At 40.2% G+C, this 26,536-nt stretch overlaps 1 protein-coding gene across 5 annotated transcripts in view; it reads left to right on the forward strand.

Annotated features, from left to right (window-relative positions):
• DGKI (diacylglycerol kinase iota) overlaps positions 1 to 26,536 on the forward strand; it is a gene marked incomplete at its 5' end in the record, with an annotated part of 382,063 nt that overhangs the window by 194,066 nt on the left and 161,461 nt on the right. For 3 of the 5 annotated variants that reach the window (XM_084896736.1, XM_084896738.1, XM_084896739.1), the window contains 6 exons: positions 3,313 to 3,387; positions 3,916 to 4,014; positions 13,281 to 13,363; positions 15,137 to 15,197; positions 23,945 to 24,058; positions 25,507 to 25,644. In XM_084896736.1, the coding sequence (XP_084752862.1) occupies positions 3,313 to 3,387; positions 3,916 to 4,014; positions 13,281 to 13,363; positions 15,137 to 15,197; positions 23,945 to 24,058; positions 25,507 to 25,644 (570 nt within the window). Of the gene's footprint in view, positions 1 to 2,921; positions 3,045 to 3,312; positions 3,388 to 3,915; positions 4,015 to 13,280; positions 13,364 to 15,136; positions 15,198 to 23,944; positions 24,059 to 25,506; positions 25,645 to 26,536 lie in introns of all 5 variants that reach the window. The other 2 variants (XM_084896735.1, XM_084896737.1) reach the window with 2 other exon arrangements.

Raw genomic sequence — 26,536 nt, forward strand, 5'->3', positions numbered from 1 at the left:
TATAAAAACAAAAAGCCTTTATCTTTTAGTAGGACTTTAACAAAAGAGTGGGCACCGAATGTAGTGGGATGGATATGTTGGAATCAGGAGAATGCAAATGTCCAAGTGAGAGCACAACGTTTCTTTGTTTTGATAGCATTGAACTTGCCAAGTTCATCTTTGTATCACAGAGTTAGCTGCCTTCAGTGACAGGGGTGCTTTGTTTTAAAACACAGGACACATATTTAAAGGTTTCTTGGATATATCACGAACAATTCTACCCAATAACTTTTTGGTATAACTTTTACATTCTTCAAAAACATTCTTACTTAACTCTCAGAACGATGCTGACCCAGCAGGATAAGTGATGTTATGGATTAGCCAGATTAGATGATTTGTCATGGCCAACCCACAACCCAAATCTGTCTTCATATCCATCAGTTCCCTTTACGCTGCCTTCTAAAAGAAGTCCTACCTTGAGACAGAGGCACATATTTACACAGGCGCCAAAGGAAGCCGGGGAATCTTGAGGTGTGCTGTGAAATTCCATACTGCTTATCTTTTGCTATTTGACTATCCGTAGGGCTGTAAGCTTACACAGAGCTCTCATAGAGGCGTCCCGCTACTGTAAGTCAACCACTGCTTGGCCTTTGCCCTTTGTTCTGTGAGACGAAGGTGCATTTGGCTCGGTGAGGCTCAGAAGCACTTGTATTTGCCACGTGTGCTAAAAAAGGCTGTTTTGTGTGTGTGTTCCCTGTTAGAATGGAGTTCCTTGCCTGCTCTGTTTTCAGACATCAAGCCTTATTTTGATGTGTTTTTCTAACTCTGTTTCCCAAACGTGTTTGATTGTCAGAATCACCTGAAGAGCTCTGATTTCTATGATCAGGCAAGTTTAGGAAACAACTTTAGCCTGATCCATTAGACCTTTCTCTCAGAGTTTAATTATTGAATCCTGTTAAGAACCAAGAACCCATAGTGTGTTCCTCTAAGCACTTGGTGTGAGTCCTACATTGCTCTTGGCAATAAAGGAAATAAAACAACAAAGAAGTTAGTAGACAGGCATTCACTTCCTAAGGATCCTTTCTAAAATCAGGAAAGACTCAGCAAGTGTTGTGGATTTGAATAATACTGACTCATTCTTTCAACAATTATTTGAGTGCGAACTATGTGCCAAGCGTTTGTGCTAGGTGCTGGGATATTCAGCTGTGAACGAGGCAACTAACATTTTTGGAAGGCCTTATCATGAGATGGATACCAGGCTTACTGCTTCACATACTTTTTCTGATTTAAACTTCACAACTCTGCTTGAGGTAGGTATTATCACCTTCATTTTGAAATTAAGAAACTGTTACTTTGAAACTTTGAACGACTTGGCCAAAGTCTCAGATCTAGTAGCACTGATCTCATGACATCTAGAATTAACACACAGTCTCAGATTGCACAGCTCACGGTCGGTCCTTATCCCACAGATCTTCTGCTCTTTCTACTTCAAATCTGGCTACCTGTTAGAATTGCCTGGAGAGCTTTTAGAAAGTACCTTTACCCGAGATTCACCCCAAATAAATTAAATGAGAATATTTGATGGGGCCATTTGGTAAAAGCTCTCTTGCTGAGGCCATTGTGCAGTGATGGTGGAGAACCACTCAGCATCACTAATTGACATCAAATAGACACAGACATGGCCAGACCTATAGTTTCCACCATCTATCGTGGGTCATTTGATTGACTAAATGTTTAAAGGCTGCAAGTTATTTTTCTTTCATTTTAATTGAACTGAAAGTAGTAAAAAATGTAGCAAATATTTTAATAAGACCCCCAAAGAGTCACATGGTAATAGACCCATTGAAAGAGGAATTCAGAAACTTGGAGATCTCTTTGCGGGGGTAGCTAATCTAGAGTGAGTGATGAGAAGTAACCTGGGCTCTGGATTTCTCTTTTTCTGCTGAGAACCAGAGAACCTGAAAACTCTTCTTCTGATGGGGGAACAAACTTTGAGACAATGGTGCTTTAAGAAAGCTTCCTTCACCCTTGCTGAGAAAGGCCATTAATCAACTTATTTTTCCTGAGGTCCAAGTGAAAGAAAAATAAAACCTAAATAGTTTCAATTTTGCTGACTTGGATGTGTTAATATATGTTCTCTAGACGAATTTTATTTTGAATGTTTAAGGAAAAAAATACCCTAAATGATAGAATAGATATCTAAGTTTCTTCAAGCTCTTTGAAAACTTTTAATTGTTCAAGCAGTGCATGTGTCTATACTATAGAAAATTTTAAGTTAAGAATTCTGTATTTCAGGCTTTCAGCATTCTGTTAAACATCTGCAGTGTGATAGTAATGCCTGCCTTGTGAAGATGGCAGTCTAATTAATTGACTCCACTAATTAAATCTCGTTTTGCTCGTCTTCAACCAATGAACTGTGACTGGTCTCCAAAGAGAAGTCCTTTTCAGAGCATATGTGTCAAATATTAAGAGTAATCATAAAGTAATATAAAGTTGTGGTCCGTAAAACCCCTAGAATGGGAAAGACAGGGAAAGTGAATTTGGGGTCACTGTATTTCACAAGTTGGAGGCACTTTTGTGAGAAAAAAAAAAATCAAGGCTACCAGGAGAGGGAATACTTTTTAAACTAATGGGTTTTGAAAGAAAGAAAGAAAGAAAGAAAGAAAGAAAGAAAGAAAGAAAGAAAGAAAGAAAGGAAGGAAGAAAGAATAATGACTGCTATGCTACTATTATAACTAACTTAAGGGTGAGTCTTATCTCTGCATTTTAAAACCCAGCCATCAATGCTCATGGGATAGTTGGATCATAGTTCCATTACAGATGAGTAAGTTATGACTACTACTTAAAATAGTCATTGTCCAGAAAAAAAAGTAAACAGAGGAAAAAGAAAAAGAAAAAAGAAAAATATGAAAAATGGCCTCCTTTTTTACATTTCCACATAGGTGTTCTCCATACCAGGAGTTGAACTTGAACTTGGTTGGGCGGGAGACGGACCTGGTTGGGCGGGAGACTGGAGCCCCTCAGAGAAATTGGGATTCTTCCATTTTTACTGGGAGGGTTGGCAGGTATAACATGTGTTGTTATGTGAGTCCATGAGAGCCTCCAGGGTTCTAACTCCCTGCCTCTCCATGTGGTGGGGAGTCAGTTGCTCACTCTGAAGCACTCAACTGATTTCTGTCTGTGGCTTACCCATGCACAGTGGCTTGGAAGTGTCAAAGCATGAGAAGCATGCAATCCAACAGCATGTGCTGCCGTCACCTCCTACATGGTTCTGCATGGGAAAGCTCAGGGCCTGTCTGCCCCAGGCTCAGGTCTTCCCTTCTCTCCTCACAGAACTCGCTGAAGGCTTCCAATCGTAAGAAGAAGAGAACAAGCTTTAAAAGAAAAGCCAGTAAAAGAGGGACTGAAGTAAGTGTTTCAGGACATGGTCCGGTGAAATACATCCTCCTTTCCATAGCCTGCCCACGCTTGTTGTTTTGTCATATCTCCCACCACTCTTTTCTCCTTCACTGGACTCTAACCATGCTGGCATTCCTAGTATTTTAAAAAAATATATAGCGTCTGCCACTTCACAGAGCGTCTGCCCTTGTCCATGCAAGTATTAACCCAAAGATGATAAAGATGAAGACAAGGGAGAGCACTTCTAGAATGCTTAGGGTATACAGAATAAAACCAAAAGCATGGCTCAATTCTCAGCAATTATAGCTTGAGATGTTTTCTTCTAAGAAATATGATGCTTCAAGAAAGTTTTACACAGAGTGCCCTATTAAGTAAACCCTATAAAACAAGTTGTACCTTGTGTGTGTGTGTGTGTGTGTGTGTGTGTGTGTGTTTTGCAAGGCTTGGGTAGTGCTGGTGGTTTCTCACTGCAAGTCCTTTGGGGCTGCCTGTCAAGTCATGGATATACACCTTAGCTGTGCTGCTTTCTTCCTTCAGCAGGAAAACAAAGGTCGTCCTTTTGTGATAAAACCTATCTCTTCTCCTCTCATGAAACCATTGCTCGTGTTTGTGAACCCCAAGAGTGGAGGCAACCAGGTGAGTCATTCTTGATGAGTTTTACTTGGAAGCTGCAATGCTTTCTTGAAAACACAATTCCCAACACCAGTTAAAAGAGCACCACGTAAGGCCCCAAACATTAGAAGACAACCACTTTCTCAGGGACAAGGTTGGGGCACAAAACAAAGCTAATGTCATTGACTCCATGATTGTGGCCACCGGAGCGCCACATGCCCACTGTACTTCATGATGGCAGTCGTTGTGTAAAATACACTCATGAAATCATGATCAGCTTTTCTTCTAGGGTGTGCGGACGCTCACAGGTGATGCCTGCCTTTGATTCCAGTAAAGATGGAGCCTGCTCTGTATAAATAATTAATGGCAGGGACTACAGAGATGATCTAATGTTGCTTCCTATTTCGCTAATTACAAAAGAGCTCAAGGAAAGCTTAAGTGAATTTCCTAAGGACATCTTGTCTGTTAATGACATAAAAGGGGCAGTGGGAAGAATAATTCCGACAACATTAATTACATGTGAGTTCTAAATTGAGTGGATCAGACTACAAGTGCTATGGACTTTAGAGGCAAGCGGTGACTTGGGAGTGATAAGGAAATGGTGTCATGGAAGTAGCTGAAATAGAAAATGGACATTCTTAGGCAGAGGGGATAGAGCTGGAACAATGCCCTGCTCCTTCTCTTTACTGTGGTCAATCCCTGTTTGTCCTCTAAGGCTCAAGAGCACCTTTCTGATCCATCCCTCAGACTTGACTGTGCTGTGCATTATGCCCCTGTAGCCTTGGGCACTCTGTGAATTGCAACGCAAGTGCTCTCTGTAGGTCTATGCTTCAAAACTACAGGCTTAATAATAAATACCAGGGCTGTACCTTTAAATCTATGATTTCTAGTATATGGCATATACTAGTGAACAATAATCCTATCTAACAAAGAGGGGATATGCTAACTGACCCTTGTGCCATCACAAAGATGGCGGCACCCATAGCCATAAAGAGGGAATATGCTAATTGACTGTCCCACCCTCAAAGATGGTGGTACCCAGACTCCTCAGCCACACCAGGGTGGCAGCAGCTCCACGTACCTGGCTCTGGAGTCCCCCAGTCTCCTCTGCTCCCCATCCACCCAGGGCTGGCCCAAGGCACAGGAAAGTCTTGGATGTTGGCTGCCCAACCCCCCAGGGCCACCTGAGGCTCAGGTAACCAGGGCCAGCTGATGCTTGTGCTGCTGGTAGTGGCAGCAGCAGAAGTGTGATGGGGCGTCACCTATCCCTGATCACCAGGTTGCCTCCCACCCCTGAGGGCTCCCAGACTATGAGAGGGCGAAGGCTGGGCTGGGGACCCCCACTACAGTGCATGAATTTTCATGCACCGGGCCTCTAGTGAATCTCATGGTAAAATAATTTGTTTTGAAGACAGAATAGTGAGTGGAGCATGCATATTATTAGAAATGTGTTAGAGATTAGAATGAGTCGAGACCAGTGTCTTAAAACTTGGCTGAGGATTTTGGATGTGTACCAGGGAATAGTTTTTTACTGCTTAAAGATTTTTTTTATTTTATTTAAAAATATTTTAAAAATTTGAACAAAAGAATAATATGATTAAAGCATCTTTAAGGAAGATTAATTTGACACATTGAGAATATGTGTAAGTCAGGAAGCTAGTCACATAAATGTAAGCATAACCTGGAAAGATGGATTGGTGAGTGGATGGGTGGATGGATGGTTAGTGGATATCCATGGCTGGTTGGTGAGTGGCTGGGTGGACGGATGGACTAGTGGATGACATGTGGAAGGACAGATGAATGAATGGAATACATAAAGGGAAGTAAAGCATAGAGATTGTACAGCAGATTATCTAACAGTGGCTTTGTTATTGATGAGTATTCAGGAAAAGAAAGAATTATTGGGAAAGAGGTAGAGATGTGTTTGAGGAACTTGAGGTCACAGGGAGATGTTAAAAAAAATTTTTTTTTAAAGTACCCAGCTATTGAGACAAAAGACTTAATAACTTTGACGTCATCTAACACATTTTGGCTTGTAAATGTATGCTCCTAAGGATGTTACTTCTAGAATGGCTGGGATTCTCAGAAGTATGGCTAACCAAGTAAAAGTGAATATTACATAAATCTAAATATCTATATTCTTCCTCTTTAATAGAATTCTTTATTAAGCCTAAAAAATACAAAGAACCTTGTTTCTAAGCACAATGTGAAATGTGTTGATAAAACTAGGAAGAAATCCACTCACTTATGTACAGTTGGAATCCTTCACACTGACCTCCAGCACAACATATCTGTGAGTTCATCTCCAGTGAGGAAGCCGCAGCCTGATCCCCTGGCTGCAGTGAGTGGGTAGGAGTCCTGGCTGGAGATGAACTAACTCCTCTGTTGGGGCTAGTCTTTCCCTGAGCTGTGGCTGTAACACACCCTTCACTTTGCTGAGGAGGGTAGATTCAGCCATAAACTGGGAATCAGAGGGTTAGGTGTTCCACCCTACACCATACCCTACGTAGCTTTAAAAACAACTAGTGATGTCTTACCTACCCCATACTAATTAGATTAGAAGCTGTGAGAGTCAAGACCGGTTTGGCTCAATGGATAGAGTGTCGGCTTGGGGACTGAAGGGTCCCGGGTTCGATTCCGGTCAAGGGCATGTACCTTGGTTGAGGGCATATCCCCAGTAGGGGGTGTGCAAGAGGCAGCTGATCGATGACTCTCTCATCGATGTTTCTAACTCTCTATCTCTCTCCCTTCCTCTCTGTAAAAAATCAATAAAAAATATATTTAAAAAAATAAATAAGCTGTGAGAGTAGGCCTCCTTGACTGGGATAAGCTCTCCTGTGTATTTTCTTGTGGAACCAAGTTGAGAGCCACGGACCCTCTTCTCAAGCTTGATGTACCTACGAATCGCTTGGGGATCAGGTTAAAATGCAGATTCTGACTCCGAGTCAGCCGGTGGCCCTGAAATTATGCTTTTCAAACCAGCTCCCAGGTGCTGCTGCTGCTGCTGCTGAGATCACACTGACCAGCGAGGGCTCACCGCAGTCAATGCAGAAATACTTGGTTGCTGTTGTTAAATCCTGACTCCTGCCTTTTAGCCATGACTTACTCTACTCATCTGCCTCGTGTATAAAGCACTCCCCCCTCTTGCTCTTCTGTTCTTGAGGATTAGGCTTCGAATTTACGAAGACAAACCAAAAACTTGCTTAGGGTTCTGTTCTTTATATTACTAGACTATATCGCCATCTTCTGGCAAGTAAAATACCTACAGCTTTCTTTTTTTCCTGTAGTAAATTGTGTGGACAGAAAATTTCTAACACTTTGATGGAACATAGTTAGATGACACATATAGGGATTAAGCACTTCTACTTCTTTTAAACAATCCCGTCTTTTAAACAGATGCTTCACAATAATTGTCAGTTTTTCTTTTTCTTTTCTTTTTTTGATATATTTTATTGATTTTTTACAGAGAGGAAGGAAGAGGGATAGAGAGCTAGAAACGTCGATAAGAGAGAAACATTGACCAGCTGCCTCTTGCACACCCCCTACCGGGGATGTGCCCGCAACCAAGGTACAGGCTCCTGACCGGAATCGAACCCGGGACCCTTCAGTCCGCAGGCTGGTCGGCTCTATCCACTGAGCTAAACCGGTTTCAGCTTTCTTTTCTTTTTTTAAAGAAAATATTTGTGAATTTATTTGAGCCAAACTGATGATAATTGCCAAGACACAAAATCCTTACAGACTGAGAAAATGCTCCCTAATTTTATCTGTGTTTCTAACACTTAAGGTGGAGAAAATGCTGCATTTCTGCAAAGATTTAGAGGTTGTCAGCACTGTAGTCACTGTTGGGATCTGCATTATCGGAGGGGACAGGCAGTGGAATCAGGGCCACAGGATCCACCCTGAGCATGTCCTGTGCAGAAGAAGTGGCAGAGGGAAGATAAAGTTTACTCCCGCACAGTCCCCCCTCCATGGAAACCCAAAGGCTCCAGAAATGAACACTCTCTCTTACACTCATCTCTGCTCTAACTTCAAAACAGATTCTTTTTTTGGGTGTCTCTGAGTCATTAACATCTTTCTACCTGGGTTGTATGGACCCTTCTGATACCTCCTATGTTTCCTGCTTTTGCACCATCTCTCCCTCACACTCTCATCTTCCAGTGATGCAGGTGGTAAGTTCAGGGTTAAGCAGGTGCTCTGACCAGTAGAGTGATTATAGCTAGTCAGTTCTGAGAGGTAAGGGGTCCAGACTCTGGTTTCCAAACGGTTCCATGTGAAATCCCTGGGTTGGGGTGTGGCATGAGTTGGCCCTCTGGATTGGAGTTCCCCAGGGAGCTAAGTGACAGGAGGAAGGAGTGTTCATTCTGAGGACAGGCTATTCCTGAACAAGTTCTCACCACCAACTGTGGAGACCAAGCCACCCCCAGACCAGGGCTGCCCCTTCTAAGTCAACCAGTGTGGGGAGAATGAGGAGACAAAAAATATCAATGACTTCAAATATTGGAGCCCAAACTGTTTTTAAATGCTCACACAACCTCAATGAAAATGTTGCATTCTGCAATGCTCAAGCTGGGGATAAATCAAGAATCATTATGCTTAGATAGAATTAGAGTCTCCTAAAGCTTAGAATAGGCTGGGAAGAGGGCAGAAGGGCAATTAGTCCATGATGGCACACGTCAGAATTCAGTCTCGGATATTCTTGTCAAGCCAGCTAAACAGATGGAATTTTAACAACCAAACAATGAATCTGTGGAAAGCTCCTTTTTCCAAGTCACAGTACTGGTGGGAATGTGAGGGCAGCTGTCTTAGTCTGTTCAGGCTGCTCAAGCAGAAGACCACAGACTGGGTGGCTGATAAACAACAGACATTTATTTCTCAGTTTTGGAGGCTGGGAAGGCCAAGATCAAAAGCATCAGCCAGTTTGGTGTCTGGTGAGAACTCACTTCTTGGTTCACAGACATCGTCTTCCTACTGTGTCCTCCTGTGGCATTTGGGAGGAAGAAGCTCTCTGGGGTCTCTCCTATAAGGACACTAAACCCTTAAAGTGACCTAAAAGCACCTCCCAAAGGCCACTCCTCCTCATACATCAGATTGAGGAGGAACGCCTTAGTCCATAGCAGTGGCTAAGAAGACTCAAACCAAGTCATCTAGCCCCTTTGATAGATCTAGAGCCTGGATGTCTGCCTCCTTAGTCTGTAGCCAGACAAATGTATCAAAATGTAAGTCCAGCCCCCCTAATTAAAACATTTCAGCGACTCTTATCTTTTGTAAAAAAAATAAAATAAATAAATTTAAAAAAAGCCCAAGCTCCTCAGCATACATGACCTAGTGTACAACTCAGGCTGTTTGTTTCCCGAGACCCCTGCCTCATGACTCAGTTACTGAATGGAACAATGGTTTTTCTATGGTGTGTCTTTATCCTAAAACTTCTTTCTCTACTAATGTTTCAGACAAAGCCTGAGTATCATATGTATATAGCCTTCGTCTAATCCCAGAATTGAGGCTTAGAGTATCTCTGACCTCTGAATAGGTACCTCTACCATCACATTGACCATATTTTAAAAAATATATGTTTTTATTAATTTTTAGAGAGAGGAGAGAAATAGTATCCATTAGTTGCCTTTTGCATGCTCCCCACAAGGGATTAAGCTATCGAACCATGACCTCTTGGTCCCTGGGTCAATACTCAACCGATGAGCTACACTGGCCAGATACATTTACCATCTTTAATGAACTAGTATACTGTATTGATCTCCTCCTGAGATCTTGGGTGTCCACGTGGGCACAGAGCAAGAGCCAAATATATGTTTATGAAGTAAATAGGTATTTCTTTGGGGTGGTTAGAAGCCAGTTTCAAATAAATATTTTTCTCCCACTCCCTTTTGTTTTCCTTGGGCCTTTCTTATTATGGGAACAGTGTTTTCCTCGATCATGATAATAACTCTAAATTACACCTGTGATAATAGCTCCGTGACAAGGCTCCCTGAGTAACATATCCAATGTTTCAGCGTGCATGAGAATTACAGTGTTTTGATGAAGATTGACATGCTGTTTGAGCTGATCCATCCTTAATGACTTGGGAGTACGACGCTTCTCCATACTCCCAAGTCATTGTATTTTAATTTATGAATAATGTGTAACACTTCCTCTTGAGGGAAAGATCTTGTTTGTCTAGTCCAGCTTTCTGTTTCCTCACGTAAAACTGAGCCCCGCACATAGTGGGTGAATGGCTGAAGCCTGTTCATTTCCCTCAAGAAACAATCTACCTATATTCTGGAAAGTCGTTTTCTCTTCTCCCACCCTGTTCCCCGACACCAGGCTCTGGGAAGGACATTTTTTTTTTATCACTCCAGGGAAATACCCAAAATCACAATATCTTAAAAAAGTTCTATGGTCAATGAGGTGTTACATCTACAACCGTGTGTATGAGGACTCTCTCCAGAGTGTACTGGAATAAACTTGTAAGCGATTTTTTCATTTTAGAGAAAACCAGACTCTCACAAAAGTTGCACATGTTTTGCATTTGGCACATTGAGACTTGTTAGTGAATGGCAGTTGTGTGAATAACTTAGTATATTTAATACTGCCAGTGAGAAAGAAAGAAATTGATCTTTTCCCGGTGAATTAGTATTTGTCAAACCAGTCTGTTCTACTGAATAAATTGCCTCTATTAAAGCCCTAAAGTACTAGTAGGTTATCCTAGAGTTAAACAGCAGAGATAATAGAACTGACTTAATGTCTGTTAGACCTTTTTACTACACCCACCAGGACTGATTTAAAACAGTGCAATGCTTTCATTCAGACACATCATTTTTTTTTTTTTTTTGCTGATTATATTGTAGAAAGATTGCTTTTTGAAAGAAGAAATTACATAATGACTGAACGTGATGTAAGAAGGCTATGCGAGTTATCCCTGCACAACTGCATTATTCTAATAGGCTCTGATGTCAATGGCGCCTCCTAGAAGTGTGCAGTGCAAAATTTGTCAGCCTTAATATCCCTTCCTCAAAAGGATAAATAGAGACTCTTAGGTGTTCCAACTAACACAAATTGAAAGTGAGCAAAAGCGAAATGGTGTCACTCAAACTTTCTAGAGAAATTTTAGATGAAGAAAATAACCTCTAACTGCTTTCTAATTTTATTTCTTGGAAGATATTAATTACCTAGTGTGGTATGCATAGCAGAAGAAGCTGAAATTGAGACATGCTCTCGACCATAGCCAAAGGTGGAAAAGAGTAATTAACATCTATAACTCATATTGCTCTAGGAATCTAAAGCTGAAAAATTAATTTTCTAGCAAGTCATTGGGAAATTGTTTGTGAATTGGTTTGTCACTAAAATGACTCTTAAACATAAAATATTACTTGGGATAATCCTCAATGGACTTAATACCAAGGCCCGTTGTGGGAAGAAAGAAAATGCTCCAGTATTTAGTTGGCATTTTGTATCTAAAACTATGTCTGAATTTTATACGAAGCAAACTATGTCCTTTGGTGAAACTGCAGGGTTAGTTGTAATAATCAAGGAGGAAATGTTACAGTATTACTAAATTTATAGCAACCACATGATGAAGCAGAACTTTTAAATTATAGGTTTGGATGGAATTGGGACAAAAAACCTGCGTTGGCCTCTGTAACAACTGGTGTAACAATGTGATAATTATCAACTACACTTTAGCCCTCATACCCTCAAGTGTATTTTAATGAATAGGTTAACAGGGAGCAAAAAAGAAAGGGACTAACATTTACAACAGGCCTATTTTGTGCCACCTACTGTGCAAGTTACATAACCATTACTGATTCATGTAATTCTCATAATCACCCTAAAAAGTACACGTTGTTCTTCTACTTTATATGCTGAATTTCTATAGGGTTATAAAGGCTCATGCTCGCCCACTTGGAATACCAAGTTATTTTTAACTAAATGTTGTGCTATTTATACCATACAAGGATAACTCTCAAATACTGCATAGTAGGTATAAAACTTTGGGTTATTTTGAGAAAGAGCAATCATGATCCTATATAATAAAGAGGTGATTTGCAAATTGACCATCACACCCTTGCACAAGATGGCCGCCCACATGTGGTCACAAGATAGCGGTAGGGGAGGGCAATTAGGGGTGACCAGGCCAGCAGGGGAGGGCAGTTGGGGGCAATCTGGTCATCAGAGTAGCAGTTAGGCGTCGATCAGGCTGGCAGGGGACTGTTTAGGGGATGATCAGGCTGACAGGCAGAAGCAGGTAGGGGTAATCAGGCAGGCGAGCAGTTGGGAGCCAGCAGTCCCAGACTGTGAGAGGGATGTTTGACTGCTGGCAGTCGGACATCCCCCAAGAGGTCCAGATTGGAGAGGGTGCAGGTTGGGCTGAGGGACCCCCGCCCCCCGGGCACAAATTTTGTGTAATGGGCCTTTAGAATTTAATAAAGGGACTATAATTATAAGCAACAAGTTCTGCCTACTGATCTAATATTATTTGCTGTGGTTGATAATGTTCTAAGTAAGGCACCTTACCCATTTGCAAGCTCTTTGGATGCTGCTTAAAAAGCTTCTTCCTCAATTCTTTGCTCAATTTACTTCAAGAAATTATCTTTGGAAATTTGTATTGTTCATGATGATCATTTCTATAAATGTCACATTTACACTTCAAACTTTCCCAGAATGTTCATGTGTGACAGAAATGTTTGGTTTGAACAAAGAGTTAGCGACATGGAAATAAAAAATTGTCAAAGTGAGATTTGATACCACTAGCTGGAGAAAGTATATATGCGTAGTATAAGTAATGGGAAGCCTGTGATAATTTTGCTTCAGTTAAATTTTTTTTTCAATAAAGTCATACTTAGCTTATACTGCCCATATTTCGTATTATGCAAAGACAATAGCAATCTGTGCGTTAAGGTAAAAGTTAATGTTAAATTACATAGCTGACTAATAACTTCCCTGCGTGGATTTTTATACATTTAGTAATGATGCTAAAACTAATAGATAATATTTATGGAGCACTTATTGCATGAGGAGCACTCTAATGTGCTCCTCAAACAGTATTGCATTTAATCCCTGAAACAAGTCTGTGAACTAGGCATGCTTGTCTCCACATTAAAGAGGAGGGAGCTGAGCTTAATGAAATGTAGAAACTTGCCGAGTTACATCGGGTAGGCTGATGTCTAATCTGGGCATTGGCCAAAGACCATGATTTGTATATAATTAGGTATTATTTTAAATAATGGGTTTTATTTTTAAATAAGCAGCTAATATTTGGAAATTTCTTCCCATTATAGCCATTTTTTTTTTCCTTATAGGGAACCAAAGTCCTGCAGATGTTCATGTGGTACCTGAATCCACGGCAAGTCTTTGATCTTTCTCAGGAAGGGCCGAAAGATGCGTAAGTCTGGAAATACCCTCCATGGTCCATACTATTTTAGGCAAGTGAGAAGGACTTCCTGCTTTGGCATCAAGCTTCACTATTCGGTTGCCTTGTGAAACATTTTCTAACTGTCTCTCATCTACTTTCTTGTCTGTACTGTCCTCCCTTCAAAACTATATCTCATGTTTCCCCTGGCACTCTTCATTGGGTTAATTCCCTTCAAAGCACATTTCACAGTCATCTCAGTGAGTATTTTTTTATGTGGTTGCTGCGTGTGTATGTGCAACTGTAGATTATGAGCAAGTCTGGGAATGGAGAGGATCCATCACTTTTCTATTTATGCATGAACAACTTTGGATGTGTACATTAATGGGAATGTAAGTGTGTCTTTGTGGGCAGGGGCCATATTTGTTTATGAATATACTTATATATATATTTGAGTTAAATGTTGTGTATGCCCATCTTGGAGAGATTGATTAATTGATTATATCTGTGGATTCTACACCAGAGTGGGGGAGACGTTTTAATTTCTTCTCAATTCCTTCTATGAGCTTCTCAAATTTTATGCACTATTTTTATTAGAAGTGTTGAAAATCAAGTCTAGATGTAGGTGAAGTATATCTTATTTCTTCCCGTTGGAGGAGGGCAAGAGTGGAGACATTGTGCTGCTTCCTGATTCTCTTTTTAAATCCATCTATTAAGATAGAATGGGTTTCATCTGACAATTTCTAGAGAAATAATATTTCTATAGGAAATGGGTAAATTATATATATTTAAGCATGCAGAAGAATGTTAAATATGAAAATTTCTGCTTACACTCTCTTAATCTATGAACATTTTTGCCACTAGAGGGTGCTATGAGACTTCTCTATGTTTTTTTGTATTTGGATGTGCAAATCTGGTACCCTGGCTTTTGCCCTTTTAGATGCTTACTTAAGATTTTATCACTTTAGACTTTAGGTAGACACTTCATAGATAAACTCAAAGAATGTGGAAAGACAGGAAATAGTTTCAGGAACAAATAGTATTTGATTTAAATAGCTGATACTTTCTGGAACAGAGCCATTAACAGTTTCACTTAGGCAAACATTTTAGCAGGCAAGGTAGTAACACTGCATTTTCTTAAGAGCCAACATGAAAAACAAAATGATCTAATTTTAAGCAGGCCAATTTAAAATAAAGAAAAATCAGTAAATCTCCCCTCTTTAGACTGAGATGTATAAATGGGATCTGACTGTGAGTGAGGTGAGAGGTAGATGGAACTGTGGGTGCAATAGCAATGCTGGTGGAGTACCTTCCCCCTGCCTCTCTGAAGAAGTTTTCCTAGGAATAAGAATGGGAAGGTTAGGTTTGAAAAATAAATAGATCCACGAAAAGCTAATAAAATATAAGTAGGATATATATAAGGCCTTTTGATTCTCAATTAATGATGGCTTTCTTTGAGAAAGGAGAGGGGAGAATGATGGGAAAAGAATAAACAGAAAGGAAGTCAAACCACTGAGGAAAATAAAGAGCTGACAGTAATAGGAATTATGGGATATAAAACTCTAGGACATCCTAAAATCCCCTTCCAGTGCTGGCTATTTAAAAACGATGTCTGCTGCCAACATCTGATCCAATTGTTGAGAGTCAGTCCTCTTGTGATTACCTGGTAATGAGTTTTGATGATCTTTTTATCTTCATGATAATGCATTTTCTACAAGGTATACCCTCATTTTTGCCATGTGTTTTCTCTCTGCTATGGCAAGTGATGTGCTCTGCTGTTAACTTTTCCTTCTATTTCCTCCACAGGCTTGAGTTGTATAGAAAAGTACCAAATCTGCGAATTCTGGCCTGTGGTGGGGATGGAACGGTAGGTCCTTGAAATAGAATCCAGTTCTCGCCCTTATTGCTTTCATCTTTCTTTTGTTTTCTTTATGACAGCTCTCTTAATTCATTCCCACCTCACAGTCTTCCCAACCCCCTGAAACATGTGTCTCCCTCTTGTGAATCGTGGCCCCTCGAGGTTAGAAGGGACTCTGTTATTATCCTCATGGATTCAAACGGGATCTTTCTTATTGTTTCACTTCCTCAACTCTACTATATCCTTCCCTGTTCGACAAGGTAAGGAGGTGGTCAGATCATCAGAATGAAGAGTATAGATGATGAAATTCTTTTAAAAATACAAACTGATCTATTTCAATCTGTTCTTAATATTTGGTCACAATGGTTGAGGAGAACGAGGTGTACACGATTGAATTATTGTGATTTTTTTCCCCCAGTGGAAATGAAACTTAGAATATTGACTAACATTGGTTTGTCCTAAAGATTATCTGTTTGTTTCATTCGTAGTCATTTTTAAAGGAAATGTGGAATTGGGCTGAAGTTTAATGTGGTGGTTATATTGCCCTTTGTTTTTGTGTCTCATCTATTTCTCCATTTGCCCTCTACTTCTGCTGACATATTTAGCAAAAGCTAGAAATGGAGAGTCATGACATGTAGGTTCTGCTGCCCAGTGTCTTTTCTTTTTATTTGGGGTCTGTTCTCATAGAACCCAGGATTTTATAATGCACTATGTATGGCTATTCTCTAATTTCTCTAATTACAATATTTTATTTTATTCCAAAAGTAGTGATGAAATCTTCTAATTTTATCTCTCACAGCACATGAGCACTTAATGCAACATTGCATTTGCATTAAATACTAATAAATGAAATTGGGGGGAAAATAAGTGTTTCCACTGGTCCCTTAAGATACTTTGTGAGAGGAAAATGTGTGTGTGTGTGTGTGTGTGTGTGTGTGTGTGTGTGTGATGTGAAAATAGTGCTTACAATTTTTGAAGATTTGAAATACATATTGTTAGCTTACAAAATTTTTGATTAAGTCTTACAGCAAAAAATTTCAAACCTATTTCACTTTGTTTAACCCAGTGTTTTCCAAAATTATTTGACCATAGAATTTTTTTCTCCCACAATACCAATTAAATTTCAGTCAATTGTAGTGTTTTAGGGAGATATATTTAGAAATATGATAGTGTGGAATTTTTCCAACTATCTTTAGTAAGAATTTTATCCAAACAAATCTGTGGAGAAAAAGGTATTATTAATTAAATTAATATATAATAAATAAGTTATATATTAATTTAATTAATACACATAGAGTCTTCTAGCACAACTATTTCCCATTTAGTTATCTATAATAATAAAAGCATAATATGCTAATTAGACTGAACAGCTGAGCGACCTTCCAGATGAAGGCAAGGCAGTGGGGGCTGAGGCAGAGGTGATTAGGGGCGATCAGGCTGGCAGGTAAGTGGTTAGGGGCAATCAGGAAGGTAAGCAAAGTGGCTAGGGGTGATCAGCCAGGCAGGTGAGCAGTTGGGGGCATCAGGCAGGCAGAGTGGTTAGGGGCAATCAAGCAGGCAGGCAGAGTAGTTAGGGGTGATTAGAAAGGCAGGCAAGTGTTTAGGGTCAATGAGGCAGGCAGGCAGGTGAGTGGTTAGGAGCCAGAGGTCCCAGTTTGTAAGATGGATGTCCAACTGTTGGTTTAGGCCCGACCCCATCCTGGTCTAAACAGGCAGTCAGACATCCCCTGAGTGGTCCCAGATTGTGAGAGGGTGCAGGCCAGGCTGAGGATCGCCACCCCATTCACCCCCACCCCGCACGAATTTCATGCACTGGGCCTCTAGTCTTAAGAATAAACTCAGGTGTGAACCTTTTCTTCCTTATTTTAGCACCTACTTGCCTTCCTATATGAAGCACCCCCTCACATCTTTTCTCCTCTGAATCTCAGTGACAGCAGTGTGTGTACAAGCTGAGGATATGCCTGGTGTTCGGAATTTATAGTTCTTCCTCTTTCTTAAATGGCCCTGACCTCAAGTCCATTTCAGCTACCTATTCCATCTTCATATTTGGGCTTCCTCATTGACTGGATTCTCCACTTCTTAAACTTTTCCATCACCTCCTAAAGCTCTTACCACCTGACTCCCCTTCCGCCACCCCATGCTACTTTCCTCTTCCTTTCCTCTACTCAGCAGGCATACATAGGAGGCAGTGCCCTAGGTTATATGATATTGAGGTATTCTCTGTAATTAGATAAGTATTTTAAAGTATAAAGGACAAAGAGAGAAGACAGCCAAGTTCAGACACTTGTGAAATACCTATAATTATGGAGTCACAGCCAAAATTTGAAAGGAAAATGAGAAGATAGAAGTAGAAGGTAGTCTTTTCTGTCAAGAAAACAAGCCAAAACAAGAGTTTCAAGAAAGAGAGCATGGCTATATCTTTAAGGAGAGACCAGAGAATGATAATTGAATTTAGAGACTAGGAAATAATTTGGTGGTTTTCAAGAAAAGAGTTTCAATAGAGTGTCTGGGACAAAACCCAGAATGGTGAATAAGTAGGACTTGGAATATTAGTAATGAATCCTAGCAACCAGATCCAATTACAGGATTGAATGTCTATGAATTCACTATGGTGTCATTAATATCTTTCTTGACTTGTAGACTGTTCGTTCTCCTACTTTTCTTATCTTACCTTTTTAGCATTTCTTCTTTAATTAATACATGTACCATAATTAACATGTATTTCGCAAGGCTTAAATATAACTTTTCTTTTATGTTAGGGACCTTATTTATGTCCCTAACTTCAGGGTTCACATCCTTCCACGTAACTCACAAATGCATTGGACGTTTACACTTGGGTCCCTTGCAACAGGCATTCCTGAAATAAAAATAGTATATCTACTCTAGAATTGATGCATACTTTTGAACTCAGTATTTTTGTCAATAATGACCCATGTAGTCCAGTCTCGAAATCAAAATTTTGCTTTTTTGGGTAACATATAAAAACTGGTAGGATTCCTTTTATTTTACCTTGTTAAAGTAAGGTTTTTGCTGAATGAGGTATGGGTTCATGAAATATTTATCAGTGTATGTGATTGGTATTTTTAATTTTTATCAGTTTAGAACATGAAACTTAAAATTTTTACTGGGGGCAGAGTTTATATAAAAAACTGGTTGGTGTGTGAAAAAAATAATTCTTGGCTTTAGACAAGTGAAGTATAATTCTTGAAAGCATCGTTTTTATATTTGCCATGAGGTATTTAACCTTGAGTTAACATACCTATCATTACCGAGGCTGTCAGAATTCTGTTAGTATAGTGACAAAGTTCAAGGAGGGGTCAGAAATGGAATATTTTTGACTGATTAGAATGAGGTATATTAACCACTAACCATATTAGTTTAAGTGTAAAAAGTATTACTTAACATTAGACATCTTGCATGAATTTGGAAAAAAGTTCTTAAGCTCCAATGTTAATTTAGTTTAATGTTATTAACAAATGCAAGGAGGCGGGAGTGACGTGTCTCACATTGTTGCACTTGGAGGTGGAAGAGGAGGTTCTGCGACTATTTCTGTGACCTTGAGCAGGTTTCCTGACTTCTTTTGAGATATTCTAAATCTCCAAAAGGATACATTTGGATCTCCAAGGTTCTTTACAGCCATAGCATTATAATAGCAGGGATCGTTGCTGATTAAGAGAACTATAATGTAAGCCACATTTTAAATATTAAGTTTTCTAGAAAGCACTTAAAAAAGGGTAAACAAGAAGCAGGTGAAATTAACTTTATAATACAGTTTGTTTAACCTAACATATCCAACATATTATCATCTCAGAACGTAATCAATATGAAAGTCATTGATGAGCTCCTTTATGTTCAGTTTGCACTGTCTTTGGAATCTGGCATGTATTTTGTAATTACAATGCCTCCAGTTTGGATTAGCTGCATTCTAGAGCTCAATTAGAGGCTGCTGTTTTGCCTCTTTGTACCTGACGTTGTCATATAGCTGAGATTAGCAAGAGCGCTGGTCCCATCTTCTATCTCTAAACTGAGCAAAAACTCAGCTAACTTAAGAATGACCTCCAGCCTTCATGTTTATAAACTAGAAATAGTATTATTTCTGTGGCCATGTGGTAAATTTGTGTTCTCTCCCCTCGTGGGCCATTGCCACCCATCCAGCTCTCCTTGGCTGTCACCGGCTTAAATATTGAACCTAGACGCTGAGGCGCATGCACCCTCTTCTGCTGGCTCCTTAGTGAGACATGGTCCTGGCTCTGACCTTGGTGAGCTGAGCCGGGTCAGCAGGTCCATCTGTAGCTATGTTCCTGTCTTTCCAAAGCCTGGAATTAAATTGACTTTAGCCACCCATTTCATGCTAATTTCTTGTTCAGTTGGTTTCTCTAAATATAAGGATACATCGTAAACAGCAGGCATCCCCATGCCCCGACTTACATCCCCAGCAGGGAAGAAAGTATAGCATTTTCCTTTAATGGACAGAGGCTAGCAGATCATGCCAAGCCCCTCTGCTCCCCTAGCCTCAGCCTCATGCATATGTAATGGATGTATTACATGTATTACCATCCTCTCTCAAGAGGAAGCACATGGTAACCTCAGTAGTAGTCATTGTAAACAAGTGAGTTTTCTGTTTCAAAGAGCTCATACCTCAACCCTGATCTTGATTTCTTCAGGGCTGATTTTAACCATTTCCTTTAACACATAGTGACTTTTTAAACCCTTCAGTGCAAATATAAATTTATACATCAAAGGGAAGAATCATAGTGTACACCTTAGTAAGGGACATCCAGTTGTTAAATACTGTTTCGATGATCTTTCAGAGTTCGGAAATGTTGGCTGTCTTCTCTGATTTCTCAGTATGCATTGAGAAATGTTGATTTTTTGGCCTGCCTGTGATATAAGAAAATGCGCTGTGTGTCACATGCAAAGACTTTAATTCACTGTCCTCTCCACCCTTGAGCCACTTCTGGTGCCAGCATGTTGCAGAATGAAAACTGCTCCAAGTGCAGTTGGGGAGCATCCAGTGACAGCTAACTCTGAGCATGGGCAGCAGGTGGCAGCACAGGCCAGCTGCTGCTGCGGTGGCCCTTGGGGCTGCTCAGGGACAAAGCCCTTAGGCGTAGCTGCTATTCTAGATCCTTCAGTCTCACTTTTTCTGACACAAAGGAAGGAAAAAACTCTGCAAACTGGAACATGATTTCACTCAGTCTGGATAACTTCCATCAGTTGTGGTGGAAAACATGCCAAGTGCTTTGTATTGCAATGAACTAAATTGTTGAATTGAAGGGGTGCTAGAAACGCTGGTGGAGATGACTTGGGGACATATGAAGGCCCAGCAAACACAGCCCCTGCCCACAAACCTTCGGTCTGGACCTCTCGTGAGCAGGTTTCTGGTTACTGGGGAGAGCCTCCAATAGACATCTCTGAGCCCTGAGATCTCTTAGCACCTTTCTGTTGCATGGAAGTTACTGGACACATATTCCAAAGTCATTTGAAAATTATTTGTATTTAATGCCCTGTGAATGCATCCCCTAATTTTCTCATCGAAGTATTAGTATTCTTCCCGTCATTTGGGATTTTTCTTTGCAGGCTCATTTGCAGATTCTTCCCGTTCTCTGCATCACTTCCTATCTCTACCTAGGAGTGTGAATGGTGTCAGGACTCTGGGACTACTTTTCTGTAGGTGCCCAAGGCTCCCATCCTGAGGACATGTCAGGGTGTTTTGGGTGTCAGTGAGCTGGTGGGAAGTTGGGCTCACTATTACACAGAGACTTTATCCCTCCAGCCCCAGCTTTCTATGGGCAATGACCTCAGGTCTTGGTTCTTCACATTCTTATCTCAATGTCTTATTTCCAAGAGGGAGCCTGGTTTCTACACGGGCTCCGCCAGCAGGGGGCGCACCTCTATTCCTCATCGACAGACAGAAGCCAAACTCCTGGCTTCCTCTGCTTGCACCTTTGCATTTTCTTTGTTTCTGGACTAGGAAGAGTTTTTTGTTTGTTTGTTTGTTTTGTTTTTTCATTGTAGTGTCTAGAGTGAAATGGGATATTGAAAGTGTGAAGTCATAGCATGCTCTTGACTGAGAAAGGAGAGACAGATTTCAACTAAATGTAAGAAAAAAGTTTTAATTTAAATCTACCCCAAAGACACTGACTAACTTGTGAGTATAAAGCATAGACAGGGGTGGGGATCAAGTGATCACCTCTCAGAGAAGTTTCAAGTTTTCCCCCCTTCTCTGAAAGGGATGCTGGATTAGATTCCCACTAAATTCCCTTGTATTTCTTCTGAAAGTCTGGTTCTACCTAGGACTGTTGGGTCTGCATTCACAGTGATCCCTGATTATTGGGATTTCTGAGTTTCACATCCCTTTAAATGCCCTTTAAACCCCCTTGCTGTAGTTAATTGAAGATTCCTCCTTTTACTGGGTTTTGTTTGTGCTTTTAGCTGCACAGGAACAATATGTAGCAGTCACCAGTCATATTTTAGCACCTGGCATTTTCCTCCCCTTTTACTTCAATATTAAATAGCAAGCTTTGTCTGTATTGCCTGTGGAATATAGAAGGCTGGGTGAGGATCTAAGGAGTTGTCTAGGAGCAAATTGCCTCTCTTAAGGGAATGGAGGGACTTTGTACACTTGTGTGGATCTGAATTTCTAGTTCCCCAAACTGGGTATGCCTTTCTGAAAGGTTAACACAACTTTAGACTTTCTGATGGACAGGCATGTTTTACATCCTGGGAAGTAATAATTGCAGAGGAGAAGGGGTTTTGATGGAAGTCAGGAGACCTGATATGACTCCAACTGCCACTTCTCATTATTTACTCTCAAGCCAATTATATGACCTTTCGGCACCTTAATAAATCTGCAAATTAACTGAATTTGAATAAGCAACTTCTGAGTTTCTACAGGACAGTCAGGCCATATCCAGAACCAGGTTTAGTTCTTTATTTCAAGATTCCCTGAACCAGAAGGGCTAAGCGGTTGGTCTTTGGCATTTGGCAGGCCTAAGTTTGGATGCCAGCTACCACGTAAATGATGTGGTATGAAGAAGGACTTGGACTTTCCAAGTCTCAGTTTCCTTATCTACAAAGTGGAGATGAAAATGACATCTATTTCATAGACTCCTTTGGTAGTTTAATGAGACAGGTCATTGGAAAACTTTGCTCAGGGACTGGCTCCTGGAAAGCTCACTGTTTTTGTTCATCATGAGCTCTTTGAGAGCAGGCCTGCTACCTAATCTATCTTAGCCCAGCTCATTTATCTTTTCATTTCAGTTGCTTAGTTCTGCATTTTATCTGTAGCAGTGTGCAACAAATGTACTGTTAAAGTACAATTTTCAAAAAATATTAAAAAAACATGACCCATACAAATATAGAATGAACACATGTCAAAAATGTATTTATAATGCAATAGACAGATTATGTATTATAGAATTGTTCACTTGAAACCTACATATTTTGTAGGACACCCAAATAAATTTAACTTAAGAAGGTATTTAGTGCTTTAACGATGGCGATGGCACCAACAAAATGATAAAGCTGTTTTGTTTTTTGTTTTTGAGAAACAGAAGAAACGAATTATGTGGCTTATACCAAAATAATTTTCTAAATTTGAGTCAAAGTTGATTTATGAAATCTTTTCAACATTTGTATCTCTGTAGGACAGAAATCTTCAAGTTAACCTGTACTTACATAGTTCTTAGACAGGCCTGTTAAATACTACTGTAGTATGACATTTGAGGACATTCAATTTTGCTTTTGCTCTTTTCAAGTTTAGGGTAATTTTCCTAAATAGTTATAATAAGACTAAATCTGAGAAAAAGATTAAACAGGAATATAATTCTTGTACATAAGTATCTATTTTCTGCCTAAACTTATAATAAATACTAGGTCCAGCCCTAATTATGTTTCCATAGTGTTTCATTTAGGGGCATACAAGGATATTTAGAAAAACAATAATTTCTAAGATGGTACTATGGAGATTAACCATTTAATTGGTGCTTACATGGGCCCTGCACCATGTTAAGGGCTTTATATATATTTCTCTTTGTAAACAATCTTGTGAAGTAGGTATTATTAACTCCATCTTGAAAATCTGGTAAATGTGTCTCAGTGATGTCAGATAATTTAATAAAGATGACAGGGCGGATATGAGCCAGAATTGAAATTCAATCTGGCTCTAAGTCCTGTATTCCCTCCAGTGGCATGTGCTATATACCTCCCTAAATTTTAAACTCTTCTAAATTTTAAAGTAGACCTCTAGTTAAACATACAGACAAATGGGTGTAGTTTTGCTTCTATGACAGAGCATGTACAAAATGGTCCTTTTCTTTATAAGATACTTGCCACTTTGAATCTGCCTGAGATAAAAGTGGTCTTTCTGTTCCCTGGCTGCTGGATTAAAACATATGTTTTAGCCCTAGCTGGTTTGGCTCAGTGACTAGAGCATCGGCCTGAGAACTGAAGGGACCCAGGTTTGATTGCAGCAAGGGCAAATGCTGGGTTTCAGGCTCCATCCCCAGTAGAGGGCGTGCAGGAGGCAGCCAATCAATGATTCTCTCTCATGGTTGATGTTTCCATCTTTCTCCCTCTCCCTTCCTCTCTGAAATCAACAAAAAATATATTTTAAAAAAACACACACAAAAATATGTTTTAAAGAAAAATAAAACCATTTGATTTTGCTCTTTAAAGCTGCCTCCCCTCAGGTGGTCTTCCTTGTAACTTACCTGTCTTTCTTATCCCTCTTCTGGCCCCCAATGTGTCTGTAGGTGGGCTGGATCCTTTCTATTCTGGATGAACTGCAGCTGAGCCCTCAGCCTCCGGTTGGAGTCCTTCCTCTGGGGACTGGGAACGACCTGGCTCGGACTCTCAACTGGGGAGGGGTAAGAACTCTCTCAGGGGCTGCCCATGGCATCCAGCACAGGCTTTCCCAACCCACAGGTGTTCTAATGGAAGGGGAATAAGTTAGGGTTGAGAACCAAAGCGCCCATGAGCCATGATTTTATCCAGTCATGTATAAGCAGCTAGAGAAGAAGGGAACATTTAGGATTAAGACAGTGGGTGGGTTATCCTCAAGTTTTCATGTAAAACAACCACAGACTTGAATTGATCCTGACCCTCAGCCTTGGCCAGGATAACAGCTCTGACTCAAATTTATAATACTTACTTTGGGAAAGTTACGGCTTTTTTTTTTTTTTTTAACATTTGTTTTCTCTGGTCAGTGTCATCATGGGTTTGGCTCTACAGGTAACAGACTGTCTTTTGCCCCTTGGAACCAATTTCAGACAAGCTCAGTGGGGGCAGTTTCCCGGTCACCAACCAGCCATTTCATTACTGTGTTGTTGTTTTTTACATAGTACTAAGTAAGAAGGCACAATATGCTAACATATGCAGCCTACCAGCTTTTTATCTGCTCATAGAGACTGTTGCCAGGCTGGGTTCCATGAAAATCATCTTCAGATACTAGAAGATAAGGATCTGGCTTTTGGGTGAATTAACCTCATGTAGGAGATAATTACCTTCAGATACTAATTTGACTTTGGGTGAATGAATTAACGTCCCATAGGTCTTTTTTTTATTCCCTACAGGAAAGGGCAAAAATAAGATTATAGTTACAAGTACTCAAAACAGAGTTTATTCTTATATTATTCTTTGTTATATGAGTAACCGTAAACCTACTTTTGCCCTGCCCTGTATTTACATGAAGCAACTAGTATATTATCAATGTTAACTCCTCTCATCCAATCAGTGACTTGGCAGTCCTTAACGATCATCCTGTCAGTAATGTATGCTCGAGGAGGGAGAGTTCCCAAACAGGGCTATTCCTCTGTCAGACTTGCCTGAGGTCATGGGAGGGATGGTGTCCTCCTACAGGGTTAGGGAGAGGTGAGTAAAATGGGATGTTAATAGAAGAAATTGTCTATCAGAGGCTGCTTTGTTTTTTTTCCCCTCTCCGCCCACCCCCAAACACACTCTTCTGTGCATTTCACAAATCCCTTTAGTACGAGGCCTTGGCTGGGGGCGGGGGTGGAGGGGTTCCTACTTTACTCTGATGAAAGCAGCCATCCAGCAGAGCCCCCTACCAGCGACTATTGGTTCTCAGTGTAAGCAAAAATTATTCCTTAGCTCAAACCAGCTAGAATTACCATTTCTGTGCACTTTACCTGTGACTATTGTATTAAGTTCTAAGTACCTGGAAAAAAGAGTTTACTCTCCCAGCCTTGCTAATTGCAAAACAAACAGAGCACTGTAGCAGAGGGCTCTTTCATGCATAAAATACCTTTGGCTATACCGTTCATTACTCCAATGGATATGTTCGTTGGTTCCTCAGGGCTACACTGATGAACCTGTTTCCAAAATCCTCTGTCAAGTAGAAGATGGGACAATTGTACAGCTAGATCGCTGGAACCTCCATGTGGAAAGAAACCCAGACTTGCCTCCAGAAGAGCTTGAAGATGGCGTGTGTAAGGTTAGAGAGTTTTGTGTTTGTTTGTTTTTTAGCTTCAGCAGAAAGAAGCCCTGAGCATCTGTCATGGGAAATACATTTGTGGCTGGAGATTCATGTGCTGATTTCTTCCTATGAGATAAAAGGATAGTGTTAAGAGTTTATGGCTACAGGGCTGTGCATCCAACATCACCCAGTGATTCTACCCCATGGGATTCTAAAGACCTAGGTTTCTACCCGCTCTCAGGGTTCAGGGAGCTGTTCTCTGTCCTCGTCTTCCACACCAGGAAGACATGTATCCATGTTCTAATCTCTCAAGTTCATTGCAAACTCTTAACCTAAGAGAAGATGAAATATATGTTCTGAAGCATTAGGAATATGATCTTTCAAAACAAAGGTAGTCTTCTGAGATTTCTGGCTTGATATCAAACGTTCCTAATGTTTAGGAAGTATTAACTAAGCCAATTTCACTACTTAAGATTGAAGATGCCTATACAAATGTTTTGATTTAGTGCTTTTCCTCCAGTGATTGAGCTTTTTATTTCACTCCAAGACAAACCAAGGGGCACAGTTGTAAATACCCTAGTGTGGAGCTTCAGTAGAAGATTTGGTTCTAAATTCTGGCCTCAATTTCAGATAAATTTGGTAGGTCGCCAAGTAGCCCCTTTCTCCTTATTACTCCTACTTCTTTTTTATGATAGTGTTTTCAAACTTTTATATGCATAGATTCTCCAGGTGTGCTTGTTAGAAATACAGATTAAAATACAGATACACTTTCCAGGATAGTCCAATCCCAGAGAATTTCATTATCTAAATGCAGGGTTAAGGCCAAGATATCTGTACTTTAACCAGCATTACTGCTATATTGGATTATGCCATTGATTGAGACCAAGATTTCATGGAAGTTTCAGCCTAA

Source organism: Pipistrellus hanaki (assembly GCF_964339955.1).
Source record: "Pipistrellus hanaki genome assembly, chromosome: 10".
Taxonomy (NCBI): Eukaryota; Metazoa; Chordata; class Mammalia; order Chiroptera; family Vespertilionidae; genus Pipistrellus; species Pipistrellus hanaki.